The following is a 27,768-nucleotide window of genomic DNA, read 5'->3' on the forward strand; positions in this document are numbered from 1 at the left end:
CTTGAGTTGTGAACTGATCCAACCATTCTGGAGGGCAATTTGAAAATGTCCAAAGGGCTTTAAAACTACGCCGATCCTTCAAACCAGCACTACTACTAAATAGGTCTATGTCCCCAAAAGATTTTTAAAAAGGGAAAAGGACCTGTGTGTACAAAAAAATTGTAACAATTCTTTTTGTAGTGGCAAATAATTAGAAACTGAGGGGATATCCATTAATTGGGCCGAACAAGTTGTGGTATATGATTGAAATGGAATACTACTGTGCTATATGAAATGAGAAGGATGATTTAAGAAAAAACTGGAAAGTCCTATATGAACTGATATGAAGTGAGCAGAGCACATAGTAACAGCTATATGATGAACACTTAAGAATGACGTAGTTATTCTTAGCAACAAAGTAATCCTACATAATCCTCAAAGTCTCATGATGAAAAACTCCATCCACCCCTAGAGAAAGAACAGATAAAGTCTGAATACAGACTGAGACATACTATATTTTACTTTATTTCTGTACATTTCTCTTGTTTGTTGGAGTTCTCGTTCACAAAATGACTAATATGGAAAGATGTTGATACCATTATACATGTAAAATCTATACCAGATTGCTTGCCATCTCAGGGAGGAGGAAGAGGGACAATTTGGCACAAATTTAAAAATAAATGTTAAACATTTTTTTTCATGTAATTGAGGAAAATAATAAAAAAAAAGAAATAATACAAGTATATAAAATGAAAGTCCTCTCTTACTGTGGATAACTGGCTAAAGTATATGAAAAAGATAGTAATGGGGGCAGCGGGGTGGCTCAGTGGATTGAGAGCCATGCCTAGAGAAGAGAGGTCCTAACTTCAAATCTGATCTGAAATACTTCCCAGCTGTGTGACCCTGGGCAAGTCACTTAACCCCCATTGCCTAGCCCTTATCACTCTTCTACCTTGGAACCAATATATGGTACTGATTCTAAGATAGAAGGTAAGGGTTTAAAAAAAAAAGACAACATTAAAAAAGAACTGTTAACTATGAACACTTACATGAAAAGTTATTTCAAATCACTAAAGAGAAATAAAAATCAAAACAGCCCTGTGGTTTTACCTCATACCCCATAAACTGAGAAGGATGAAAAAAGTAGGTGAACAGCCATTGCTGGGGAAATTGTAAAAAGATACACTAATAACCTTTTGATAGAGCTGCAAAGTGACCCAAATATTTTTTTTTAAACCCTTATCTTCTATATTAGAATCAATACTGTGTAACAGTTCCAAGGCAGAAAAGAAGTAAGGGCTAGGCAATGGGGATTAAGTGGGTTGCCTTGCCCAGGTCACATAGCTAGGAAGAGTCACATATTTGAACCCAGAAACTCCTGTCTCCAGGCCTGGCAAGAAAGAAGGAGAGAACGTGAATGAACATTCATTCCAATATGAAATAGACCACTATGGAAGGCCCATTAAGCCTTCTTTATCTATTCTATGAAGAGACCAGATCGGATTATCTCTAATGTCTCTTATAGCTCCAAAACATATCAGTATAATATAAGAAGGACCAAAAATTAAGAATATTTTGAAGGCCCACACTGAGTCAATATTTCTAAATACAGAAGGATAAATTTTTTTTTATTTCAAAGTAAAATTATAATATCTGTTTATAATTATCTCTGTTTAAAGTGCATATGCACAGATAGGAGAAAGAATATTATCGATTATATTTCCTTGTAATCACTATTTGGGAATAACATTCTGCATATCATTTAAGATAAATAGGCTCTTTGCAAATGAAGCAGACATCTATGGTCCTGAGTTCAATCATTCAGTAGTGTCATAAGTGTGGAGCATTTTGGCTAGAGAAGCATCCTTGTCTTTGACTATAGTTGCTATAATTTCTGATTTATTTCTTGGACAATCTCCAGTAAGTTCTCCATTTTCCTCTGGATATATTCTTGATGGCTGCTTAAATTACAAAAAAAAAAATGAAGTATTGATAAGAGCCACATCTATCCAAATATTAATAAAGGCTATATTGTAGAAAACATGTTTAGGCCATTTCTAATTTGATGTTTTCACTGACACCATACCACTTTGTCAAAAATATCTCTTCTTACTTTACTCTTGTTGTCAAATAGGATAGTGTGAGGTGTTTTATCCCCTTGTTTTTGTTTTCTCAGTTGTTCTCTCCTGGACTCTGAATAGCTAGGTGGAAGGTTGCAATATTCATCTTTACACAGATTTCAAAACCAGTTTTCATGAAATGATCTGTGTATCTTTGATACTAGAATATCTTTAAGCTTATGATGAATAGTCCAACTCTGCTGTACATTGCCTTGCAAGTCTCCAGGAAAGATTAAGAGACAAATGTAAAATAATTGCTCCAGATTACATTTTGTAAACTTCATTTAAAAGTAGTTTCATATACTGCCATACAACACCTGCAGATATGCAGGTACTATTGCTTCCAACACCATCTATTCCTAAGCAAAGGAATTGTTTTTTAAACCCTTACCTTCTACCTTAGAATCAATAATGCATACTAGGTCCAAAGCATTAGAGCGGTAAGGGCAAGGCAATGGGGGTTAAGTGACTTGCCCAGAGTCACACAACTAGAAATATCTGAGGCCAGATTTGAACCTGGGACCTCCCATCTGACTCTCAATTCACTAAGCCACCCGGCTGCTCCCTAAGGGAATCTGTTGAATGAGTATTTGCTTTCAAGGTCTGTTGCCAACCAAATTGTCTGATTTGTTTGACAGATATTGAATAAATCTTGAGCATGCTTTATTAGGCAATAACTGTTTATCCACCAACATATACATCAGAAATAACAGTCTAATAACCTTCAATAAAAAGATTTGTCCTCCATAGTGAGGGTAAAAAAACCTGTCTTCTGATTGATTTTACTTCTTTTTAGTTTTCACCTCAAAATGAGGTCAAAGGGAACTCACTACATCTAGGAATACATCATATGGTATATTTTTATTGAATAGAGGACATTCACAGAAGGTATTTGATGTACTTTTTATCAGTAAATTTCTTACACCAATAATATCATAAGCCACTATAAGAATAATGAACTTTTCTGATTCATCTAAAGTAACAGACTACTAAGCATTTCTTTTACTTACTGGCCCTCAATATTTGTATATTTCCAACTATTTCTAAACACTGGCACATGAAATAAAATTCAAAATGAGGAAATGGAACGTTTCACTAGGACAAAAGGTGTAGAATATGTGGTAGAACCAGATCCAAGTGTAATAGTATTTAACTGTTGCGGGTGTCCTCACACTGTTTGAGAAGCAATAGTCCAATGACAAGAAATACCATCTTTACCTTTCAGACTTAGTGGCTCTTCATCTCTTATTGAGAACATAGGTCTGATGGGAACTGTGTTGCTCATAATCTTTTAGATTGTTCACTGTGAAAAGAACTTGACTAATGGACTCTTTGTGGGTGGAATCAGATGACTTTTGCTGGCTTACAAATTGAAAATGTAGCATTTATAACACTGAATTCACTATCTGAAATTTCATCATTGGATATGTCAGATGGGATTTTTCTTATTAGTTTTCAAAACTACATCAGAGTTTCTCACATTTTTTCAAACTATAAATTCAAAAATCTGAGAAAACAAAAACTTAAAAATTGGTAAAATACATTCAAAGAACAATAATTCCACTATTATAAAACATATTTGGGAAAATAAGCAGAAAAGGAATCCTGCCAAATGCTTTTCATGACACAAATATGGTACTTTTAGCTAAGGTAGGAAGAGCAAAAACAGAGAATAAATTATAGGCCAATTTCACTAATGAATATAGATGCAAAATTTTTTTAAAACTGGAAAGGACTACAGCAATATATTACTAAGATCAATCACTATGAACAGGTGGGATTTATACCAGGAATACAGGCCTGGTTTAATATTAGGAAAACTATCAGCATGATTTCATCATCTCATAACCAAATTAACAATTCACATTATTATCTCAATGGATGCAGTAAAAGCTTTTGAAAAAATACAACACTCATTCCTATGAAAAACACTAGAAAACAGGAATAAAAGGGTCATTCCTATATCTACCTAAAACTATCAGCAAGTATCAACTGCAATGGGGATAATTTAGAATAAGATCAAGGATAAAGCAAGGATGCTAATTATCACCACCACTATTATTTAATATTGTACTAGAAATGCTAGCTTTAGCAATAAGAAAAAGAAATTGAAGGAATTAAAGTAGACAATAAGGAAACTTAAACTATCACCACTCTTTGCAGATGTTATGATGGTATACTTAGAGAATCCTAGAAAATCAAGTAAAAAACTAGTTGAAATAATAACTTTAGCAAAGTTGCAAGATATAAAATAAACTCACAAGAATCATCACCTTTTCTATATATTACCAGCAAAGTTCAGCAGCAAGAGATTGAAAGAGAAATTCCATTTGGAATAACTCTAGACAATATAAAATACCTAGTGATCTACTTGCCAAGATAAACACAGAAATTATATGAACAATTACAAAACATTATTCACACATATAAAGTCAGATCTAAACAACTGGAAAAATATTAATTGATCATAGGTAGGCCAAGCTAATATGATAAAAATGACAATTATACCTAAATTAATTTACTTATGCAGTACTACAGAATGCCAAATAATTATTTTATAGAACTAGAAAAAACAATAAAATTCATCTGGAAGTACAAAAGGTCAATAATATTGAGGGAATTAATGAAAAAAAATGTGAAGGAAGATGGCCTAAGGTGGCCTAGCAGTACTAGATCTCAAACTGTACTATAAAGTAATAGACATCAAAACAGTCTGGTACTGGTTAAGGAATGGAATGGTGGATCAATGGAAAAGATTAGACATAGGGGTAAATGAATGTAGCAATCTAGTATTTGATAACCCCAATACCCCAGCTTTTGGGTTAGGAACTCACTATTTGACAAAAACTATTTGGAAAACTGAAACACAGTATGGCAGAAACTAGGCATAGACCAATATCTTGCCCTATACCAAAATACAGTCAAAACGTGTATATGATTTAGATATAGTGATACCATAAATAAATTAGGAGAACATAGAATAGTTTACCTGGCAGATCTTTGGAGAAGGGAAGAATTTATGATGAAACAAGAGATAAAGAGCATTATAAGATGTAAAATGGACTTCCGGTCAAGATGGCGGCTTAGAGAAAGCTAAAGTTCAGATCTCCGGAAACCCTTCCTGACCGATCTCAAACTATAAGCTCCTAAGGTGCCAAAATTCAAAACGATCAACAGCATAGACCCTGGGAATCCTCCTCTTGGACCTGGACCTGGATCAAAAGGTACGGCCCCCCTCAAAAGCCAGAACCCGAGATCACTCGGACCTAAGGGGTAGGAGTGCAGAGTCCAAGGCTCCGGGAAGCCGCAGCCCCATCCCCATCAGAGAGCAGGGTCCTCTGAAACAACAGCAACCCTCAGGGCCGACAAAACAGCCTCACAGCCAGCTATTCTGAAGGCAACTTCCGGAAAGCAACACCACCCAGTCCAGTCGAGGGGGCACCTTAGCAGCAGGGAAACAGAGAGAGCCGGGGGAGAGTGTGGCCCCCTGGTCAGACCCTTCCATTCCAGTTCCAGTGAAAGTCATTGCCTTAAGGCATACTCAGTTTAACCCAGGGAAAGCTCATAGAACCGACAATCTGCCCAGGACTAAAGCCTCTGAACACCAGACAGAGATAAGAAAAGCTAATCCTCCCCATTCAGAGATGGCAAACTCCACAGAAGCACAGAAGCCCCAAAATACCAAGAAAAATAAGAAGAAAGGGGCGACTTTGGACACATTCTACGGAGCCAAAATACAAAATACAGAGGAGATAGAAGATGATACTCAAGAAAATGCTCCGAAACCTTCCAAAGGAAATGGAAACTCTCCACAAACCCATGAAGAATTTGAATCAGAAATGACCAAAAAGATGGAAGCCTTCTGGGAGGAAAAGTGGGAAATAATGCAAAAGAAATTCACGCATCTACAAAACCGGTGTGACCAAACTGAAAAGGAAAACCAGGCTTTAAAGGCCAGAATCAGGCAACTGGAAGACAACGGTCGTGTAAAAGAGCAAGAATTAATAAAGCAAAGCCAAAATACCAAGAAATCAGAAGAGAACATAAAATATCTCACCGACAAGGTGACAGATCTGGAAAATAGAGGGAGAAGAGATAATTTAAGAATAATTGGATTTCCAGAAAAGCCAGAAATAAACACCAAACTCGACATCGTAATACAAGATATAATAAAAGAAAATTGCCCAGAGATTCTAGAACAAGGGGGCAATACAGCCACTGACAGAGCTCACAGAACACCTTCTACACTAAACCCCCAAAAGACAACTCCCAGGAATGTAATTGCCAAATTCCAAAGCTCTCAAACAAAAGAAAAAATCCTACAGGAAGCCAGAAAAAGACAATTTAGATATAAAGGAATGCCAATCAGGGTCACACAAGACCTTGCAAGTTCTACTCTGAATGATCATAAGGCATGGAACATGATCTTCAGAAAGGCAAGAGAGCTGGGTCTTCAACCAAGAATCAGCTACCCAGCAAAATTGACTATATACTTCCAAGGGAAAGTATGGGCATTCAACAAAATAGAAGATTTCCAACTTTTTGCAAAGAAAAGACGAGAGTTCTGTGGAAAGTTTGATACCGAAAAACAAAGAGCAAGGAATACCTGAAAAGGTAAATATTAAGGAAAGGGGAAAGGAGAAAAATGTTATCTTCTTCTTTTACTCAAACTCTCTTCTATAAGGACTACATTTATATCAATCTATGTATACTAACATGTGGGGAAAATGTAATGTATAAATAGGGGGTAAAGAAAGACCAAATAGAATAATCTTTCTCACACAAAGATTCACATGGGAAGGGGAGGGGAAGAAAACTCCTATAAGAAGGAGAGGAAGAAAGGGGTTTTTTACTTAAACCTTAATCTCAGGGAAATCAACTCTGAGAGGGAAAAACATCCAGATCCATTGGGATCTTGAATTATATCTTACCCAACAAGGGTAGGGAAAAGGGAAAACCAAGGGGGGGAAGGGGAGAAGGAAAACAAAAATGGAGGGAAAGAGAGGGGGGAGGGGGAGGGAAGAAAAAGGGAGGGACTAAAAAGGGAAACATCAAGGGAGGGGACAAGGGGGACTGACTCAAAGTAAATCACTGGACTAAAAGGTAGAGCCAAAGAAGAAAGGTTAGAATTAGGGAAGGATATCAAAATGCCAGGGAGTCCACAAATGACAATCATAACTTTGAACGTGAATGGGATGAACTCACCCATAAAACGTAGATGAATAGCAGAATGGATTAGAATCCAAAACCCTACCATATGTTGTCTTCAAGAAACACACATGAGGCGGGTTGACACCCACAAGGTCAGAATTAAAGGATGGAGTAAGACCTTCTGGGCCTCAACTGACAGAAAGAAGGCAGGAGTGGTAATCATGATATCTGATAAAGCCAAAGCAAAAACAGACCTGATCAAAAGGGATAGGGAAAGTAATTATATTTTGTTAAAAGGGACTTTAGACAATGAGGAAATATCATTAATCAACATGTATGCACCAAATAATATAGCACCCAAATTTCTAATGGAGAAACTAGGAGAATTGAAGGAAGAAATAGACAGTAAAACAATATTAGTAGGAGACTTAAACCAACCATTATCAAATTTAGATAAATCAAATCAAAAAATAAATAAGAAAGAGGTAAAAGAAGTGAATGAAATCTTAGAAAAATTAGAATTAATAGACATATGGAGAAAAATAAATAGGGATAAAAAGGAATACACCTTCTTCTCAGCACCACATGGCACATTCACAAAAATTGACCATACATTAGGTCACAGAAACATAGCACACAAATGCAGAAAAGCAGAAATAATGAATGCTGCCTTCTCAGATCACAAGGCAATAAAAATAATGATTAGTAATGGTACATGGAAAACCAAATATAAAACCAATTGTAAATTAAACAATATGATACTCCAAAATCGTTTAGTTAAAGAAGAAATCATAGAAACAATTAATTTCATCAAGGAAAATGACAATGGAGAGACATCCTTTCAAACCTTTTGGGATGCAGCCAAAGCGGTAATCAGAAGTAAATTCATATCCCTGAATGCTTATATTAACAAACTAGGGAGAGCAGAGATCAATCAATTGAAATGCAAATGAAAAAACTCGAAAGAGATCAAATTAAAACCCCCCAGCAGAAAACCAAACTAGAAATCCTAAAAATTAAGGGAGAAATTAATAAAATTGAAAGTGATAGAACTATTGATTTAATAAATGAGACAAGAAGCTGGTACTTTGAAAAAACAAACAAAATAGATAAAGTACTGGTCAATCTAATTAAAAAAAGGAAGGAAGAAAAGCAAATTAACAGCATTAAAGATGAAAAGGGGGACAGCACCTCCAATGAAGATGAAATTAAGGCAATCATTAGAAATTACTTTGCCCAATTATATGGCAATAAATACACCAATTTAGGGGATATGGATGAATATATACAAAAATACAAACTGCCTAGACTAACAGAAGAGGAAATAGAATTCTTAAATAATCCCATATCAGAAAATGAAATCCAACAAGCCATCAAAGAACTTCCTAAGAAAAAATCCCCAGGGCCTGATGGATTCACCAGTGAATTCTATCAAACATTCAGAGAACAGTTAATCCCAATACTATACAAACTATTTGACATAATAAGCAACGAGGGAGTTCTACCAAACTCCTTTTACGACACAAACATGGTACTGATTCCAAAACCAGGCAGGTCAAAAACAGAGAAAGAAAACTATAGACCAATCTCCCTAATGAATATAGATGCAAAAATCTTAAATAGGATACTAGCAAAAAGACTCCAGCAAGTGATCAGAAGGATCATTCACCATGATCAAGTAGGATTTATACCAGGGATGGAGGGCTGGTTCAATATTAGGAAAACCATCCACATAATTGACCACATCAACAAGGAAACTAGTAAGAACCACATGATTATCTCAATAGATGCAGAAAAAGCATTTGATAAAATACAACACCCATTCCTATTAAAAACACTAGAAAGCATAGGAATAGAAGGGTCATTCCTAAAAATAATAAACAGTATATATCTAAAACCATCAGCTAATATCATCTCTACTATTCGACATTGTACTAGAAACACTAGCAGTAGCAATTAGAGAAGAAAAAGAAATTGAAGGCATCAAAATAGGCAAGGAGGAGACCAAATTATTGCTCTTTGCAGATGATATGATGGTCTACTTAAAGAATCCTAGAGATTCAACCAAAAAGTTAATTGAAATAATCAAAAACTTTAGCAAAGTTGCAGGATACAAAATAAACCCACATAAATCATCAGCTTTTCTATGTATCTCCAACACAGCTCAGCAGCAAGAACTAGAAAGAGAAATCCCATTCAAAATCACCTTAGAGAAAATAAAATACCTAGGAATATACCTCCCGAGACAAACACAGGAACTATATGAACACAACTACAAAACACTCTCCACACAACTAAAACTAGACTTGAGCAATTGGAAAAAGATTAACTGCTCATGGATAGGACGAGCCAATATAATAAAAATGACCATCCTACCCAAACTTATTTATCTATTTAGTGCCATACCCATCGAACTACCAAAATACTTCTTCTCTGATTTAGAAAAAACCATAACAAAGTTCATTTGGAAGAACAAAAGATCAAAGATATCCAGGGAAATAATGAAAAAAAAAAACACATATGATGGGGGCCTTGCAGTCTCTGACCTTAAACTATATTACAAAGCAGCAGTCATCAAAACAATTTGGTATTGGCTAAGAAACAGAAAGGAAGATCAGTGGAATAGACTGGGGGAAAGCGACCTCAGTAAGACAGTATACGATAAACCCAAAGATCCCAGCTTTTGGGACAAAAATCCACTATTCGATAAAAACTGCTCGGAAAATTGGAAGACAGTGTGGGAGAGACTAGGAATAGATCAACACCTCACACCCTACACCAAGATAAATTCAGAATGGGTGAATGACTTGATCATAAAGAAGGAAACTGTAAGAAAATTAGGCAAACACAGAATAGTATACATGTCAGACCTTTGGGAGGGGAAAGGCTTTAAAACCAAGCAAGACATAGAAAGAATCACAAAATGTAAAATAAATAATTTTGACTACATCAAACTAAAAAGCTTTTGTACAAACAAAACCAATGTAACTAAAATCAGAAGGGAAACAACAAATTGGGAAAAAATCTTCATAGAAACCTCTGACAAAGGTTTAATTACTCAAATTTATAAAGAGCTAAATCAATTGTACAAAAAATCAAGCCATTCTCCAATTGATAAATGGGCAAGGGACATGGATAGGCAGTTCTCAGATAAAGAAATCAAAACTATTAACAATCACATGAAGAAGTGTTCTAAATCTCTTATAATCAGAGAGATGCAAATCAAAACAACTCTGAGGTATCACCTCACACCTAGCAGATTGGCTAACATAACAGCAAAGGAAAGTAATGAATGCTGGAGGGGATGTGGCAAAGTAGGGACATTAATTCATTGCTGGTGGAGTTGTGAACTGATCCAACAATTCTGGAGGGCAATTTGGAACTATGCCCAAAGGGCGACAAAAGAATATCTACCCTTTGATCAAGCCATAGCACTGCTGGGTCTGTACCCCAAAGAGATAATGGACAAAAAGACTTGTACAAGAATATTCATAGCTGCACTCTTTGTGGAGGCCAAAAACTGGAAAACGAGGGGATGCCCATCAATTGGGGAATGGCTGAGCAAATTGTGGTATATGTTGGTGATGGAATACTATTGTGCTCAAAGGAATAATAAAGTGGAGGAGTTCCATGGAGACTGGAACAACCTCCAGGAAGTGATGCAGAGCGAGAGGAGCAGAACCAGGAGAACATTGTACACAGAGACTAATACACTGTGGTATAATCGAACGTAATGGACTTCTCCATTAGTGGCGGTGTAATGTCCCTGAACAATTTGCAGGGATCTAGGAGAAAAAACCACTATTCATAAGCAAAGGATAAACTATGGGAGTAGAAACACCAAGGAAAAGCAACTGCCTGAATACAGCGGTTGAGGGGACATGACAGAGGAGAGACTCTAAATGAACACTCTAATGCAAATATTATCAACAAAGCAATGGGTTCAAATCAAGAAAACATGTAATGCCCAGTGGATTTACGCGTCGGCTATGGGGGGTGGGGGGAAGGAAAAGAAAATGATCTATGTCTTCAACGAATAATGCTAGGAAATGATCAAATAAAATTAAAAAAAAGATGTAAAATGAATTTTGATCATATTAAATTTTAAAAGTTTTAGATATAACCAATGTAACCAAGATTAGAAGGGAAACAACCAACTGGGAAAGATTTTTTTATAATAAATTTCTCAGATAAAGGTCTAATCTCACAAATTTATAGAGAACTAAGCCAAATTTATAAGAATACAAATTATCCCCCAATTGACAAATGGTCTCACAAATATGAAAAAGCAATTAAGATATTAAGAATCAAATTTAGAAAAAGTTCCAAATCACTGATGACTAGAGAAATGCAAAATTAAAAAATTCTGAGTTACCACCTCACACCTATCAGATTGACCAATTCTTTCCTTTCCAAGGAAAGGAAAGTGACAAATGTTGGAGGGGATGTGGCAAAATTGGGACAATAATGCATAATGGTGGAGTTCTGAACTGATTCAACCATTCTGGAGGGCAATTTCAAACTATGTCCAAAGGGCTATAAAACTGTGCAGACCCTTTGATCCTGTAATACTGGGTCTGTATAGCTAAAAGATCTTTTAAAAAGGAGAAAGGACTTACTTGTACAAAAATATTTATAGCAACTCTTTTTGTGCTGGCAAAGAATTAGAAATTTAATGTATATCTATCAATTGGAGAATGGCTGAACAAATTGTGGTATATATTGGTGACAGAATAACTATTGTACAATAAGAAATGATAAGCAGGATGGTTTCAATAAAAGATGGAAAGTTCTTAATGGACTGATGCAGAGTGAAATAAGCAGATCCAGGAGAGCACTGTACACAGTAAAAGCAGGAAAGATCAACGATGAAAGACTTAGTTGCTCTCAGCAATGATCTAGGACAATTCTGAAGGACTTGGGACAAAGAATGCTATCCACCTGCATAGAAAGAACTGTTGGAGTTAGATGCAGATCAAAGGATACTATCTTTCACATTAGTTGATTCACAGTTTTATTTGGGAGTTTTGGTTCTATATGAGAATTCTCTTAAAACAATGACCAATATGGAAGTATGTTTTCCATAATAATATATAATATGTAATTCAGATCAAATTGCTTATTATCTCCAAGGAGGATTAGGGGGAGGGAAGGAGGAAGACAGTTTGGATCACATTCATTTTGGAAAATATATGTTGAAAATAGTTATTATGTGTAATTGGAAAATAAAATATCTATGAATAATAAAAAATTGGCAACATAGTTAAAAAATGAAAAAAATAAATTTTACTTTACTCTATAAATATATTATTCACAAGGTTTTGCAAACACTTGACAAATTCTACTGTTGCTCCAAGGGGAAAAGATCAATAAGAACATGACAGAAATAAATCTAGGAGCATTTTCTCTTATTTGCAATAAAAGTATAAAGTATTAATTATACGTGTCATTGGATATATCTGCTCCTTATAGGAAGAATTGCATGTTTTATTTATTTTGTTATTTGAAAAGTCTTTAGAACGCTAAATAAGATGAGTCTTGAAATGTGAAGTAGATATACTCAAGCCTTTTCGAGTTTCAAGTATCCAAAAAAAAAAAAACTATCATCTGACACAAATGGTTCTTCCAAGGTTAAACATTATCATATTCTTCATTGTTCAGTCATCCTTATTTATTCAATGGTATGTTTTCAAGAGGGTGACAGAAAAGATTCGTTTGGGGAAGTAGTAGTAAATATGGATAGGGAGGTTAGATGATAGGACTTAAAAGCCAAGCTGAAGAGTTCAGATAATGCTTAGTTATCAGTGGTGAGAAATTATATAATTTTAAAAGTGCTTAAGGAAAATATTTATCAGTACAAGAAAAAAGTATATTATGGTATGATATATAGTGCCCTGGATTCAAACTTGAGTTAGAATCTTTCTGATATGCTTTTTACATGTACTCTTTCATCATGAGATCACTTTACCTGTTTTCATAGCTGCAAAACAGAAATACCTATACTACCAACCTTCACTTTACAAATCTTAAAGAACTGTAAATATATAAGCAGTTATCTTTAACATAATTATGCAAGGTAGATAATATGAGACAGCTTTTAAGTCCAGTTAAGGACAGTTTTAAGTCCAACTGAACAAGCATTTATTAAGCATTTACTGTATAGCTTTCCCTGTGCTGTTGCCATGAAGAAACAAAGGAAAAAAGAAACTAGACTTTGCTTGTATCCTATAATAGGAAACAATATGTATCCAATTTTATGAACCAATTCCTATCTCAATGGTACTTATCACTGAATGAGAAAGAGAACAAAAGAGGGAGTAGGGGAGAAGGGAAATGGAAGTAGGAGATGGAGAGGGAATTCAAAAACATTCTGACCAAGAAGAAGCTTTTCCTACTTCATTATTTTGGAGGAAAATAATGACAATAACCAGGCAGTAATCCAGCTACCTAGGAAAGAGTCAACCAAAAAAAGAAAGGCTTTCTGAAGACTAGGAAAAACAATGTAGATCTTTGGGGTAACTAGAAAATTAAATGAAGCTTCAAATATTTATGACAGAAATTTGTCTGTGTCTGAAAGCATGTAGAGCAGTGATGGGGAACCTATGGCACAGTTTCACCACCATCACTGACATAGAGTATCTCTACCTATACTTTCCATAGGATGGCCAGAAAATATTCTTTGTTAAATATAACTTATACTTACACAGAGCATAGCATCTAACACAATAAAGATATAATAATGGCTTATTACAGAGTTTTCACATATATTAGTACAGAATGAAAAGAAAATGGGATCTGGGGTCAGAAGGCCTGGGTTCAAACCCAGCTGCTATTTCTTACAGTATTATCTTTGTCTCTAAACAAGTCAATTCACAGTCCTGGGAATGAACGAACCCTTACATCAGTGGTTCTCAACCTTTCTAATGCTGTGACCCCGCAATAAAGTTCCTCATGTTGGAGTGACCTCGAACCAAAAAATTATTTTGGTGGCTACTTCAAAACTGTAATTTTGCTACAGTTATGATTTGGAATGTAAATACCTGATATGCATTATGTATTCTCATTGCTACAAATTGAGAGGTTGAGAACCGCTGCCTTACATTAAGATATTATCTGTTATATCAGATTATGTAGGTAGTAACTGTATATGACTCAGGAATATCAATATTAAGAGTTTTATCTTTTCTTTATAGGAAAGTTCTGGTCCAAACCCAAAAGAGTTTGAGGACTTCTAGGATTAGTTTACAATATTAATTCTGTAAGAAAGAATAATGCAAGAAAGGAAAAATATTCCACAGACATGAACCTTTTAAGAGGAAAGCTTTTTTACCCTCCAAATTTCACATGGGTTATACCCATGTGAACTGACTTCTAGTGTTAATACTTTTCAGATATTTCTTAATCATTAGGATTATAAATAGTAAGCCTGGAAATAAAGGAAACAAATCCTAATTACCAAATTCCCTGAGCTGTTCAGGATCCAAATCTCTTGGATTTCCCTCCATTCAGCTATTTTTAGAATTGGCCTTCTTTTTATAGAAATGTTAAATGTGTAAATAAATCATTTAAAGAGGTCTATTAATGAAACAATCTATAGATTACCAGTGCTGTCTATGAATTAAAAAAATCTCAAATAATTCTTTTAAATAACTCAAATCACATAAAATCCTTTACAACAGTACTCTAAAAGCACTGGGTTGTTTTTGCTTTTACATGTACTCCAAGGGACATAAGGAAATAATAAATGGGCAGCACCATAAATCTTGTTTTAAGAAATTTTTACTTTAAGTGATGATATTTGAATAAACAATTAGTTAGGCCAGTGGGTCAACAGGGTAAAATTTTTCAGCTAAAAATGTGTTTACTTATATACATAGATTTCCAGGGAACAAAATTAAAATTCAGTATTAGCAGCAAGAAATCTCTTTAAAGAAGACAAATAACTCTCATCATTTAAAAATAGCAAAATTTTCAGCATAATACTTATCATATATGTATATCATAAGCCTTAAAACAGTCTCACTAATTATGTCAACCATCTTAATCTCTTTATAATAAGCACACAATAAACTAGAAAAATCTATAAATCGGCCCTTGATGACAGAGAGTTCATTTAGTAGTTTACCAAATGGAATAACCCTGCTGGAATTCATTCAAGTAGCCTGTGAAAATGTCAGAATGTAGTCTGTTTCAAAGGTCATAATCCCTAGAGAGCTCTGAGTTTTGGCCTGTTTGTCTTTTCACATGCTTTAAGATTTGAAAATTGTTCCTTGTAGACACTGACTGATGCCCACGGAATGCTAGGATTGTGGGAACTGGCAGTACCAGTGGCAAAGACAAACTTCATGGGAAATCAGTGCCTATTTCATTTGTCCTATGAGTTCTCATTGGATAAGTTTCTATATTCAAATGGTTTAGGAGTGAAGGGCAAGAAACAAAAATTTCTTGTGTCAGCTGACATCTCTAAAAGAAATATCAATGCTTACAAAAGGGAAAATTGTCTAGGGTTTTAGAAAGAAATACTAAAGTGACAAATATTTTTCTTTCAACTTATTGTGAATAACCACACTCATGTTGGTGAGACTAAATTAAGATAGGAGTATAGCTGAAATATCAGTTATTTCTAAGTCAACTCTGTGTATACTTTCTAGTTATGATTGGAAATAATATTTTAAAATATTCTTAGTCCTATTAGAAAATTCCCAACAGAGAATCTATTAAATGATAAACTAATTTATAGCAAGGGTTATGTGATGTTTCATCTTTGCACTCCCAGCACCTGGCTTATTGCCTTGCTCAAAAGGAGGTATTTAATAATTGTTTACTGACATGAATTAATTATCTATGCATGTATTTATATATAGTTACATTTTAAATATTGAATTTTGAGTATTTCTGAAATAATTAGTTCAGTGAATGGCATGACATAGTAGACATCAATTATATAATTTTAAAAAATACTGGAATGTGACTAAGGAAAATTAAGTTGTAGTTCTGATGCTATCACTAGTTATGGGTAAAGAATCAAAATGCTTTTATAGTAATTGAGACTTGAAATAAAGTGCTATTTATTTTCCCCATATGAACTGGAAATCCAGTTAAGTACTGAAAAAATGATAACTTGCATCTACCTAATCTAAATCAAGCAAAAAAAGGAGAATATATAAATCAAGGCATTTACTTTTATTTTGGTGCTGTTATTGAAAATGCTGAGTATGCAAATATATATGAATCAAAACTATACTTTCAAATTGGAGTTGATGAAAACACACCAAACTAGCTACAGTTTTTCTGAAAACAATTGCATTAACAGGCAAAAGACATGAATAATATTAATAAAATATTAAGCTATGTGTCTTTTTTCTGGTTAACAGGTACTAATACACAAACACCATCACATACCTGCCGACCTTTGAAAACTACACATAAGAAAACCGCATAATTTCACAGGTATGTTCTAAATTACATACTTAATAACCAAAAAACATTAATTGGGTCACTACTTTTTCTTCTAAAAATAGACATTTGCCCACCTAGATATGGAGAGTTGGCATGTATGTTCACTAAAAGATCTGTGATATAGATATTTGATAGTTTAACATTACTAAAGCAAGTTTAATAAAACATTTAACAAACTGACAAAAGTGGAATTTCCCCACTCTATTCTTTTCTTTCCTTTTCTGCTTACCAAAGAACAGCATAAGGCAGAAAGGAGAATGGAATATCAGAAGGGAGCACATGATGATATGCAGAGAGGCAGCCAGAGAAAGACATACGAACTGAAAGCTATCATACAAATAATACAGATGGCCATACCATGACACAGATAGTTTTTAAGACTTACCCACACTCACAGATTGAGTCAGCAGAGGAGACCGGAATCCTGACTCCCATAAGACTATACTTCCTGTTAATAATAGCGAGGGCAGTAGGTAAGGGTGGAAGAGTCAGACAATATGGGTTAATTTAAAGGCGTTAGAAAAACGCTTAAAATTTTTTTTAAATGAATTTGGGTTATTATCCTCTATGGGCTAAAAAGAAATAAGTCACTACACCCTTAAATTCACCATATTTTTCATGGTTCTTTTTTTCAAGATTTAAGTGACGTCTAGGCTATTCTCCCTCCAAATTTTAACTCAAAAGAGAAACAAAGTGGAGAAAAAAGTAAGAGTTCAAAAATATCTTTTCACTAAGAGGTTTTTAGGTTGGGATCCTTTCCTTTCCAGTCTTTTTTCCTACACCAAAATAGTCCTGGTTTACTTCTCATACAGTGTTTCAACTGTACTTGACAATCACAGATCCCTCAACCCTTTGGTAGTGATAAAGCAGCATTTCTCTTTATAGGTGTGTGAGAGGCCAATATAAGATAGTGGAGCTCAAAGATAGGTTGAGAGTTGGAAGAAAACATAACAAATGTCTTCAAATAAGAAGAGTTAAAATCATAATGCTAATCTTAGGACCAAAATACAGAAGCTACAAAAAGTATGTTTTCAAGTTCACTATTGAAGTTAAAAAAAAAAAAACCAACTACTTACTAGGAATTTCTGTCAAAAATTGGAATATGGTATTTCATAAGGTGGAAAAGTCTTCATCACTGGAACCGTTTAAGTAAAAGCTATATAACCATTTGTTAGGGATATTTGGAGAAAAATTCATACTTTGCCTTGGTGTGACTAGAGCAATTGGACTAATAACCTCTAAGGTTTCTTCTTTCAATTCAAGGGTTTCTTTAATTCTGAGAATTCTATCAAATTTTTCATTGGTAGGGTGATTTTCCAATTTTATTTTACTTCAAATCACAATGGTACTTATTGCAGAGGGGATTCTGATTCAGATACTGGTTAGCCTAGATAGTATTTGAGGTCCCTATCTACTCTAGGAATAAATAATTCTAGAACCTGTTCATTTCTAAGTAGATTTGAGAAGGGAAGGGAAGATGGATTCCAGGTAAAGAAATGGTATCCTTTAACTCTGATATTTATATACTTTATCTATTTTTTTCTAACTGCAATTAAATAAACTTGCCTTCTTTGGAGCAGCACAAGATTGTTACTTCATGAATTGATTTAAATAAGTCAGTCAAAAGCCCCCAAAATTTAGAGCCTAAAAGACATCATTTGGTATGCTTTAGAATTAAATAGGCCATTGGTATTCATTTTTAAAAGATATAATATAGCAACTCCAGATGACTCTAATAATGGTAGAACTACACAATAAAAGTTCTAGATTCAGTAAATTTTTTCCAGGTCTCATATTTGGATCAGTTTGGCTTAACTTTGCAATTACTGTTGCTATTTGTGCTTATTTAGACTCACTTAAAATGTGTACTTATGACTTGGGACAAATATGAAAAGTGCTCCAATTTAATATATTAAATAATAAACTTAAAAACAAAGCTTCTTTGGGCTTAATAATTTTGCTGCTTCATTTTTTAAATTGTAAGCTTTACCAGAAACTTCACAGATTTACCAAAACATGCTTACAACAGCAGCTGTGGAACTAAGTCAGGAGTTCAAAGTAATTGCCAGCTATAAATGGAGAATGCAAATTGATGTACCTCTTTGGATGTTTTCAGTAATATATTGAAGCAAAACTACATTCTAGTAATAAAGCTATCTAAAAAAGAAATTCAGACTAGGAAGAAATAGAACTAAATTTCCCTATTTACATCAAATATTAGTAGGAAAATTGTCTTCTGAGCTATTTATATTAAAAAGTTTTTTAAAGTATTTTGGATTAGTGTACTTTTTACCCTTAATCTACTTTTTAAGACTTGATAAATATTTTGAAGGATCAGAAATTTACCTCAAGGAATTTGAGAGCTACAACAATGTCATATATTTAATTTACATTTATTAAGGAAGTCCACAGTTCTTTTAAATAAAACTCTCTTACAGTGTTAAGTTATAAATTCTGATAAAATTACTGGCAAACAAAATAGAAACTTAGTTAAAGAAAGTTCTAATTAAGGTCTATACATTTCTGACCATTATATAAAAGTTCAAGCCTGATTTCTATAAACATCTACTGTTGTAATTTATATGCAATAATCAAAATAAAATCAAAGAAAAACTCTAACATCATTTTTGACAAAAAAACAAACAAACCTGATTTACTGGAATTACTCAAGAGATTAAATATCTTAGATGGTTAAAACAATGGAAGAGGTCATTCAGTCCCCTAATCATTTAACAATAGCTAGTACATGCTTTAAATTTTGCAAAATGCTTTAGAGATGTTAGTTTATTTGATCCTAAAATCATTTTAGTATGAAAGAGGGAAAACAAAAATCCTAGAAACACTATGTGGTTCCATCAATTAATTAATTTTTTTAATTACTATTCCATTTGTCTACTTATGTTATTAATCCCTCCAGCTGTTTGTACAATGTCTGGAACATATGAGGCACTTAAAAAATGATTGTTGACTGGTTCTATGTCTCAAATACTAAGAAAATTATCAAACTACTCTGGAGGTTTCCTACTGTTTCCTTAGTCTTACCTTAAATCTATCAAAATATTACCTCTATGCCTTACCATCATGTCTGAAATAATATCTGCTCTAATGTCAAATAAAAAAGAAACAATCTATAACTAGAAGTAAAGATTAGACACTAATGTAGAGCTTTCTTTTTTGCACTACAACATCTAAAATTTGTTTTGGCTGAGCTGATTTTTACTTCATTTTGTCCAAATATGCTAAAATAAATAAAACAACAAACCAATTTGTAATGTCTTATGTTCAATATATAGTTTTAAATTATTATTTCTTTTGAGACAGAGGCAAAAATGCTTGGTTTATGATCTAAAAGAAAATTTGCAAACCTTCATTGCCACAGTTGTTGAAATGATAGAAAATACTAAGGGAGACAACAGAACTGAATTTATAGAAAGTTACATATTTTTAATTGAGTAGGCAAGATGAATCTCCTTGACCAGACTTAAAAAGTAAATATAGGTGGAAAAGGCCTTTCAAAATTGAAAGAGAATGATGGCTGATATTCCTTTTAACTAGTCCTTAATACTATAGCATAATTATTCAGCAATTGAATAAGCATGACCTATCCAGAAGGTGAATTTTACATCTGAATGACTCCTTTACAAGGTTCAATGAAGATTACAGAAACAACCAACCAAAAAAAGTGAATCCTATTAGCTTTTCTACAGACAGTTTATGGAGAGATTCCTAATTAAATATGCTTAAAGTCTTAAGCCATTTGAAATACAGTACTAATCCATAAAATGGAAGAGTTTTCTGCCTATAAGCTTAACAGTATTTTGTAGTCCATGAAAATATAAATGCAATGTCTAAATAAATGCATAAACTAGGAATCAAATTTGCAGAAAAGTCAACATTTAGCAGTGTAGGTTTTTGATAATTTTATCTTTTCCTGATTTCATATACCATATTTGCAACATCAAGTGTGATTAAAACATACTGCCACTGCAAACAAGGGACATTTAAAGAACAAATCTATTTGGAAACTGAAAGAATGCTTCCTATAATTAATATTCTCAGTTTTCCCTGTATTAAGGATCATTCATCTCAGACTATGGCAATAAGACTAGATCACTTTGTGTACAATCGGACACCATGTTTATGTTCAGAGGTTAATTTGTGTATCAGTGCATTGATTTTGTGAAGGCATACTATTTGAATGGTTACTTTTAACCAACTTAACAATCTGAATTAACCTCACAGAAAAACTTAAGCAGTTTGCCTTGCTTCAAAGGTATTAAGAACAATATAATTTTTATGGCCTCACTGTAGGTATAGAAAAACACTAGTATGTTCTGATGAAAACGTTTTTCATATTTATGTTAGCATAAAAATACTTTTCCACTTCACTACCACTGCCAACATTAACAATGAGGAAAAATCCAGGAAACAGTTCTTAAATGTAAACTTCATTTTCCTTGTAAAGTTCATCTGTAAACTATCCTGTGAAGCAATCATTCCACAGTCTCAAAATTTAAATATCTCCTTTTGTCAACAAAAAAGAAACAATTTTAGTAAGTGAACTTCAAATGCTTAAAAATTACAATACCAAAAAGTTCCCACTGGATGAATAAATTTAAATTGGATAATTTGAGTCTTTAAGTACTGCCTTTTAATATTCAGAGTTAAAATCATTTATTCATGTGGTGAATGAATCATGTTACTCTTAAAAAAACCCAGAGATGATAAAGATGAATTTTTCTCCACCCATGTGTTGTTTCATGTGAAAATAATATTCATACTGAGGTATCTCAAGAATATGATGATCAGCATTTTAGATATATGCATACAAGGTTCTCACTAATATCTTGTGATATTACTTGCATTTTATTAATGTGTAAGGTAGACTAATTTACTATAAGTATGAAATAAACTTTTTCAAAGCAAGGTAATAGGAAATAATGTTGTAAATGATATTAATTTAAAGCTTTATCTGTAAGAATTAGTCAACCATAGTAAGCAATAGAAATGCAATTATGCTCTATTTTCCATTCCTCATACAGATAGTCTCTTGAAAAACCGAGTTTCTCAATACCAATTTAATCTTTATTCTTCTTAGAGATTCCAATGGGTACATTTAATTAGATTTAGATTATTTTACTATTATGTAATCATAATTAATATATGGACACCTGAAAGCATTTTTTTCTACTTACTACTAAAAATTGAAATAGTTAATCATAGTATGGTTCTATAGATTATATATATTTGAAGCTGCTCAGACATCCTTATATTATTCTATTTGAAGGACAATTTTAGATCATTCAAATTGTTGAAAGTTATTGAGCGTTTGAAGTTTTTCATTTTTAAGACTATCAAGGTTGTTCTCACACCTTAAGTACCTGTAATATACCTATCATACTTTCACTATAAAATTATATATAAATAAGATATATAAACATAGCAATATATTATCATTGAGGAAAACAAAAGGGCCATCATGTGCAAAGTCTTTCATTAATGATTTTAATATACTGTATTATTTTAACACTGAGCTTCTTAACATGACAAATAATAAGTTTCCAGGCATACCTCAGAATGTTGAATCTGATTATTTTTAGAGACAAGAGTACCTTTTCTACTGAGAAACTTCTCCAATATTAATATTCACACAGGCTAGATTCTGATAGACTTTAAAGATAGGACTGTTAGCCACTTTGACAGATTAATACTTAACAAAGTATCTTTGTTTAATATGACAAGACATCTCAGCAAATTTAATTTATGTTTATGCTAGATTGGATATAACTGTGGACATCAGAGTCTCAGGTATTCACCTGAAGATCATTAAGTATTTGATAAACAAGGAAGTGGAAAATAGCTATTTTGACTTCAAGGATGGAACAACAGTAGACTTTATAATAAGAGAGTATGCCACATGATTTAGCACATTAGAAATAAGAACTACATTTACCCTGGAATGTAGTTCATTCACAGTGCTTTTAAAAATTTCTCCTCTCATTTTCACATAAAAGATAAAACATATGTTTACAGTGAAGTAAAAAAAGTATAGCTTAACATTAGGACAAAAAATAACTATAACCTCAAAGAACATGTTCTTCTGATATATAAAAAATAAGCTTACAATGCAAATCTTTACTGTCAATCTTGACAATATAAAAGTTAAAATATGAGAAAAAGATTTTAATCAAAACATATTTTTCTCAGAAAAGTTACCTCACCATTCCTAGATTAGTGAAGTCACTCATTTGAAAAACCAACCCCTAGCATATCAATATACAAAAACTAAATTTCTCAATATCAAAATAATTTTTTAACAACCCTTACCTTCCATCTTGGAGCCAATACTGTGGCTCCAAGATAGAAGAGTGGTAAGGGCTAGGCAATGGGGTTAAGTGACTTGCCCAGGGTCACATAGCTGGGAAGTTTCTGAGGCCAGATTTGAACCCAGGACCTCCTGTCTCTAGGTCTGACTCTCAATCCACTGAGCCACCCTGCTGCCCCCTACTATCAAAATAATTTAAAAAATAATACTATCAACAAAAATATTTCAAGGGGAAAATAATTCATAGGTATGTGAAGTTTGGAATATTACCTATAACCAGACTGGTGGTCTCTTAATGCTTGGAACTTTTGGGACAAGTAAAAAAGCTTGTGTGTGCTCTTAAAAACATTTAAATACATATACGAACAAATATGTTCTGCTTGTTTATGTAAGTTTATAGTTGAAATACTGTAAATAAGAACAATTGTTATTTTAAATACCTTAAATTACTATAAATGATAATAAGTGTGTTTGGTAGCTCAACAATTACAAATAATTATTTAGATTTAATTATTTAGAAGACTTAATAATTTCATGTGATTTTGATTGATAATACATATTTCTATATTTTTAGTTGAAACTATTGAAACAATTAGGACAAAATTTCTTGGCAATAACATGTATCGTGGCAAAATATATATTTATCCAGGGGTGATCGGCAGGGGAGAGAATGGAAAAAAGACTATCAAAATGAAGCACAAAAAATACTATCTATAAATATCCTTAGTTGATTTAAAGTATTAGATATTAACAATATAAAATTGCTATTAAGAGGTTGAGAACATTTAACTTTAAAAGATATAAATCATACTACAAATTCTTTGAAACTCACCATTCTTCCGTTCATTGAGAGGAGGCAAATGTTGACTAGACTGTAAGGAAAGTTCCTGGAATTCATGGGCAACTGCTTCACTTTGAGGACTTGGAGCAAGATGACCTAATGATCCCAACTCATCCTCAGGCTCTACTATTCCGGTATGTTCCATGATGTTCCAACCACCACAAACACAGGACCAAGATGCCTCTTAACTACAGCTGGTAGATGTGACTGCCAAATCAAAGAATATATAATAAATTTGTATAGTTTCTTCTTTTTTGCAATGAATACAAGTTTCAAATTCTGGGTTAATATGAGAAGCTGAAGATTTTAAGACTACTACTAGCTAAGTATGAGATGAGAATATAAAATAGCAGTAAAAACTAAAGCTGAGTAAATGTCCAAAAGGTAGAAGGGCCTTATTCTATTCCAGCTAGAATACAATTGGAGTCTTGTGGGGGTTTTTTTGATGCCACATTTTATGAGCAACACTGAAAAGCTGGAGTAAAGTCACAGAAGAGTGACCAATGAGGTGAGAAGACACCAGAGAATGTCATGCAGCAGCAGTATTTTCAAGGAAATGGGGGAAAATGATTTAGGTGAGACATGGGAGATATCTCAAAGTCTCCAAAGAGCTTTCATGTGAAAAAAGGATGGGACTTATTCTACTGCAGAGTGAGATTTGTAGCAATAAGTAGAAATTGCAAAATGACAGATGTAAACTTGATATAAAGGAAAACTTCCTAAAGATTAGAGATAGTCAAACATGCTTGAGGAGATAGAAGGTTGCTTCTATTCTGTTCAAGAAACTACAGCAGCTCTCCATTGAAATATTAATAACAAAATGCTCTAGTGTTCAAAACCCTTGATAATCTACCCACCTCTTATCTTCCCAGACTTCCTAAACCTTACTCTTCTCTATTGCCCACTATACTCATCAATCATGTGACATTAGTCTCCTTGCACAAGACACACTAATTCTTAATTCTAGGCATTTTCACTGGATGTTCCTCATCCAAGGAATTCTCCTTATATCCATTTCCTGGCTTCCTTCAAGTCTCAGTTAAAATCTCCCCCCACCCCCCCAACCCTAACCTTCAATCTTAGAATCAACACTGTGTATTGGTTCTAAGGCAGAAGAGTGCTAAGGGCTAGGCAATGGGGGCTAAGTGACTTGCCCAGGGTCACACAGCTAGGAGGGGTCTGAGGCCAGATTTGAACCTAGGATCTCCTGTCTCTGAGCCTGGCTCTCAATCCACTGAGCCATCCAGCTGCCCCCAAAATCTCATTGTCTTTAAGAAGCCTTTCCCAATCACTCTCAGTGCTATTACCTTCCCTCTGTTGATTATGATTATCTCCAATTGATCCTATAGATGTCTGGTTTTTACAAATTTAAGTCATGTCTCCCCCATTAGACTGTGAATTGCTTGAGAGCAGGGACTGGGTTTTGTTTGTTTTTTGCCTTTCTTTGTATGCCCAGTTTTTAAAACGGTGACTGGCACATTTGTAGACCCTTAATAAAAACTTGTTGATCTACACTCTAGAAGTGTTCGATTCAATTCAACAAACATTTATTAAGCATCTACTGTGTGTTAGGTACTTTGCCAAGTGCTGGGAATACAAAAAGAGGCAAAAGATACTCCCTTATTTCAAGGGACTTACAATCAACATGTTAACAAATATATACAAATCAAGCTATTACAGAATAAATAGGAAGTAATTAAAAGAAGGAAGCCATGAGAATTAATAAGGGTAAGAAAGGCTTCTGGAGAAAGTAGAATTTCAGTTGCAACTTAAAGGAAGTCAAGAAACTCAGTACTGTCAGAGTGAATAAGGGAGTCTGTGCAGGTATGGGTAAAGGCCAGAGACAATATCTAAAGAAACGTATTGACAAATTGACAAAATTGACAAAAGTGGACAAAGCACTTTGCAGCAATGTAGAGGTAAGTTCCAGGTAGTTACAGGTTGGAATATATAGTCTCTCTGATTCTGAAAATCCAAGTTTCATTTACTGTTCCAACTCATACAAGTGACTGATCTTCCTGTATTTTAAAAGTTCCTCCTGCATAACATGTAAATTGGCAATTTTGAGGGCAAAATAAGTTTGAAAAAAATGTTTTGTTAAAGCTCACATGCTATATATACATATGGGAGGCAATCCTGATATCATTATTAAAATAGCATTGTAATCCATAGTTTATGGAACTTAAAACTAGTGAAAACCAAGAAGTGACATCACTGCTAGGAAAAAACCCTCTTACATATCAAGTATTTTTAAATGTTAAGAATTATATGTAGAAATTTCTATAAAATAGCCTCTAGAAACATCAAGAAAAAATCTGCTATAGCTTTTATAAATAGCATCCTTTAGTATTTCAAGATATATTTAAAAGAAAAAGAATTAAAATGCCTTCCAAAAGAGAAAAGAATTTTTAAGCTACAGTAAATTTCAGTAAGGTAAAAAACACAAGTTTCAAGTTGCTTATAATTAGAGTAGAAACGTGGGTTTTATTATGCTAAATCCTAGAGATGGTAATATAAGTTATACATGGAGACACATAATGCAAAATTTAGCCTAAAGAGACCACCCAAAATGAACTCTGGACTTGATGAGTGCCTAAATACATAAACCACAATATACATGAGCTCAATTTTGCAATGGTTTGTTAAACAATTACAAACTTAGAAGTTCTTTAATGATATAAATAAAATGTCTATTTTTAAATCATTTAAAAATTCAAAGAATTTTTCTCAGTGTGAATTTAGATTAAATTCTTAATCAATGAAACCTAAAATTAAATATGATTGGGTACTATTGTTAGAGTTATATGATTCAAAGTAGCTATATACATATTATTTGTCCCCAAATTACAGAGGAGAAACACAATACTGGAACCAAAAACACAGAAGTGTTAAAGAAACTGTAAACTAAGAGACTTGAAAGAAATTTAAAATTGTGTGATGAAAATATGACAATAAGACAGACATTAGAGAAATTGAATTTGAGGGTAATGCCCAAGGATCAATTACATAATTAAAGCCCTAATTAAGAAGTATAATCTTCTGTTAACTTTCAGTAAGAAATGACAATTATGTAAAGACAAAAGACACATGGATTTTATATACCTTATATTTCATAACCTGGATTAGAAATACTGTAACATTATGGTTGTTATTAAAGCATAAGGTATTATAGGAGATACCTGTTAAAGTTCAGGCCTTATTGTGGAGTTTAAGAAACCAAAAAGACATGAAACACAAAAAATTGCAGTTAAGATAAGTACAAATGTTTCTTAAACCAATGATCTAGATATGCTTTGCTTCTCACTTTTGGTTTTATATATGTTTTATGGGGAAAACTAGATTGTCATGAGCCAAGTTGTTACTGTTCTTTATAGTTTCTCCTTGTTGAGAATTTAGACAAAGAGAGAAAAAAGTAATTAAAATGACAATTTTTTTCTTCCCTATTTCCCATTACTGGAAAAACGAACTAAAATCACTTTAATATACTAAGAATCAAAAACAGATGAAGTCACATAAAACAATTAATTAATTGCCCATTAGTAATTTGGTACTTCTAAGATGTTGGCTCTCTTAGTCATTAAAATGCAATTATTTTATAGAAATATTTTCAAAATTAGTCTTTGGAGGCAATAATAATTACCTTTGGATATAGGATTTTGTCATCACATTGTTTCTTTTGAAGAATACATTTGACAATACAGTAAAAACATTTTAAAATTCATCAGATCAGAGCTTCTAATGGAATACAGTTTACATATAAACCTAGGCCTAAAGTAGACCTCTAAAATAATTTTAATCATGGCTTTTTATTTTTTTAAACTTTAATATTGATACATATGCTGTACTCATCTATCAGTGGGGGGTGGAAAAAGTACTATCCTTTAGATCACAAG

General features: G+C 33.3%; 1 protein-coding gene and 1 long non-coding RNA gene across 16 annotated transcripts in view; one reads left to right on the top strand and one right to left on the bottom strand.

The window, feature by feature from the left end:
- The window catches only part of LOC103093111 (uncharacterized), a 177,743-nt gene extending 154,773 nt beyond the window's left edge, over positions 1–22,970 (top strand). The window contains exon 3 of the long non-coding RNA XR_008913628.1: positions 16,625–22,970. This is a non-coding gene — a long non-coding RNA (uncharacterized LOC103093111). The remainder of the gene's footprint in view (positions 1–16,624) is intronic.
- Positions 1–27,768, bottom strand: part of MRTFB (myocardin related transcription factor B) — a 396,134-nt gene that overhangs the window by 182,509 nt on the left and 185,857 nt on the right. For 11 of the 15 annotated variants that reach the window (XR_008913624.1, XM_056806173.1, XM_056806161.1 and 8 more), the window contains 2 exons: positions 23,867–24,082; positions 17,095–17,157 (listed from right to left, as the gene is read on the bottom strand). Coding sequence is in view for 14 of the 15 variants with exons in the window: in XM_056806173.1 (XP_056662151.1) it covers positions 17,095–17,157; positions 23,867–24,020 (217 nt within the window). In the remaining variant the exon portion in view is untranslated. The remainder of the gene's footprint in view (positions 1–17,094; positions 17,158–23,866; positions 24,083–27,768) is intronic. The other 4 variants (XM_056806165.1, XM_056806170.1, XM_056806164.1 and 1 more) reach the window with 1 other exon arrangement.

Source organism: Monodelphis domestica, chromosome 7 (genome assembly GCF_027887165.1).
Source record: "Monodelphis domestica isolate mMonDom1 chromosome 7, mMonDom1.pri, whole genome shotgun sequence".
Classification (NCBI taxonomy): Eukaryota; Metazoa; Chordata; class Mammalia; order Didelphimorphia; family Didelphidae; genus Monodelphis; species Monodelphis domestica.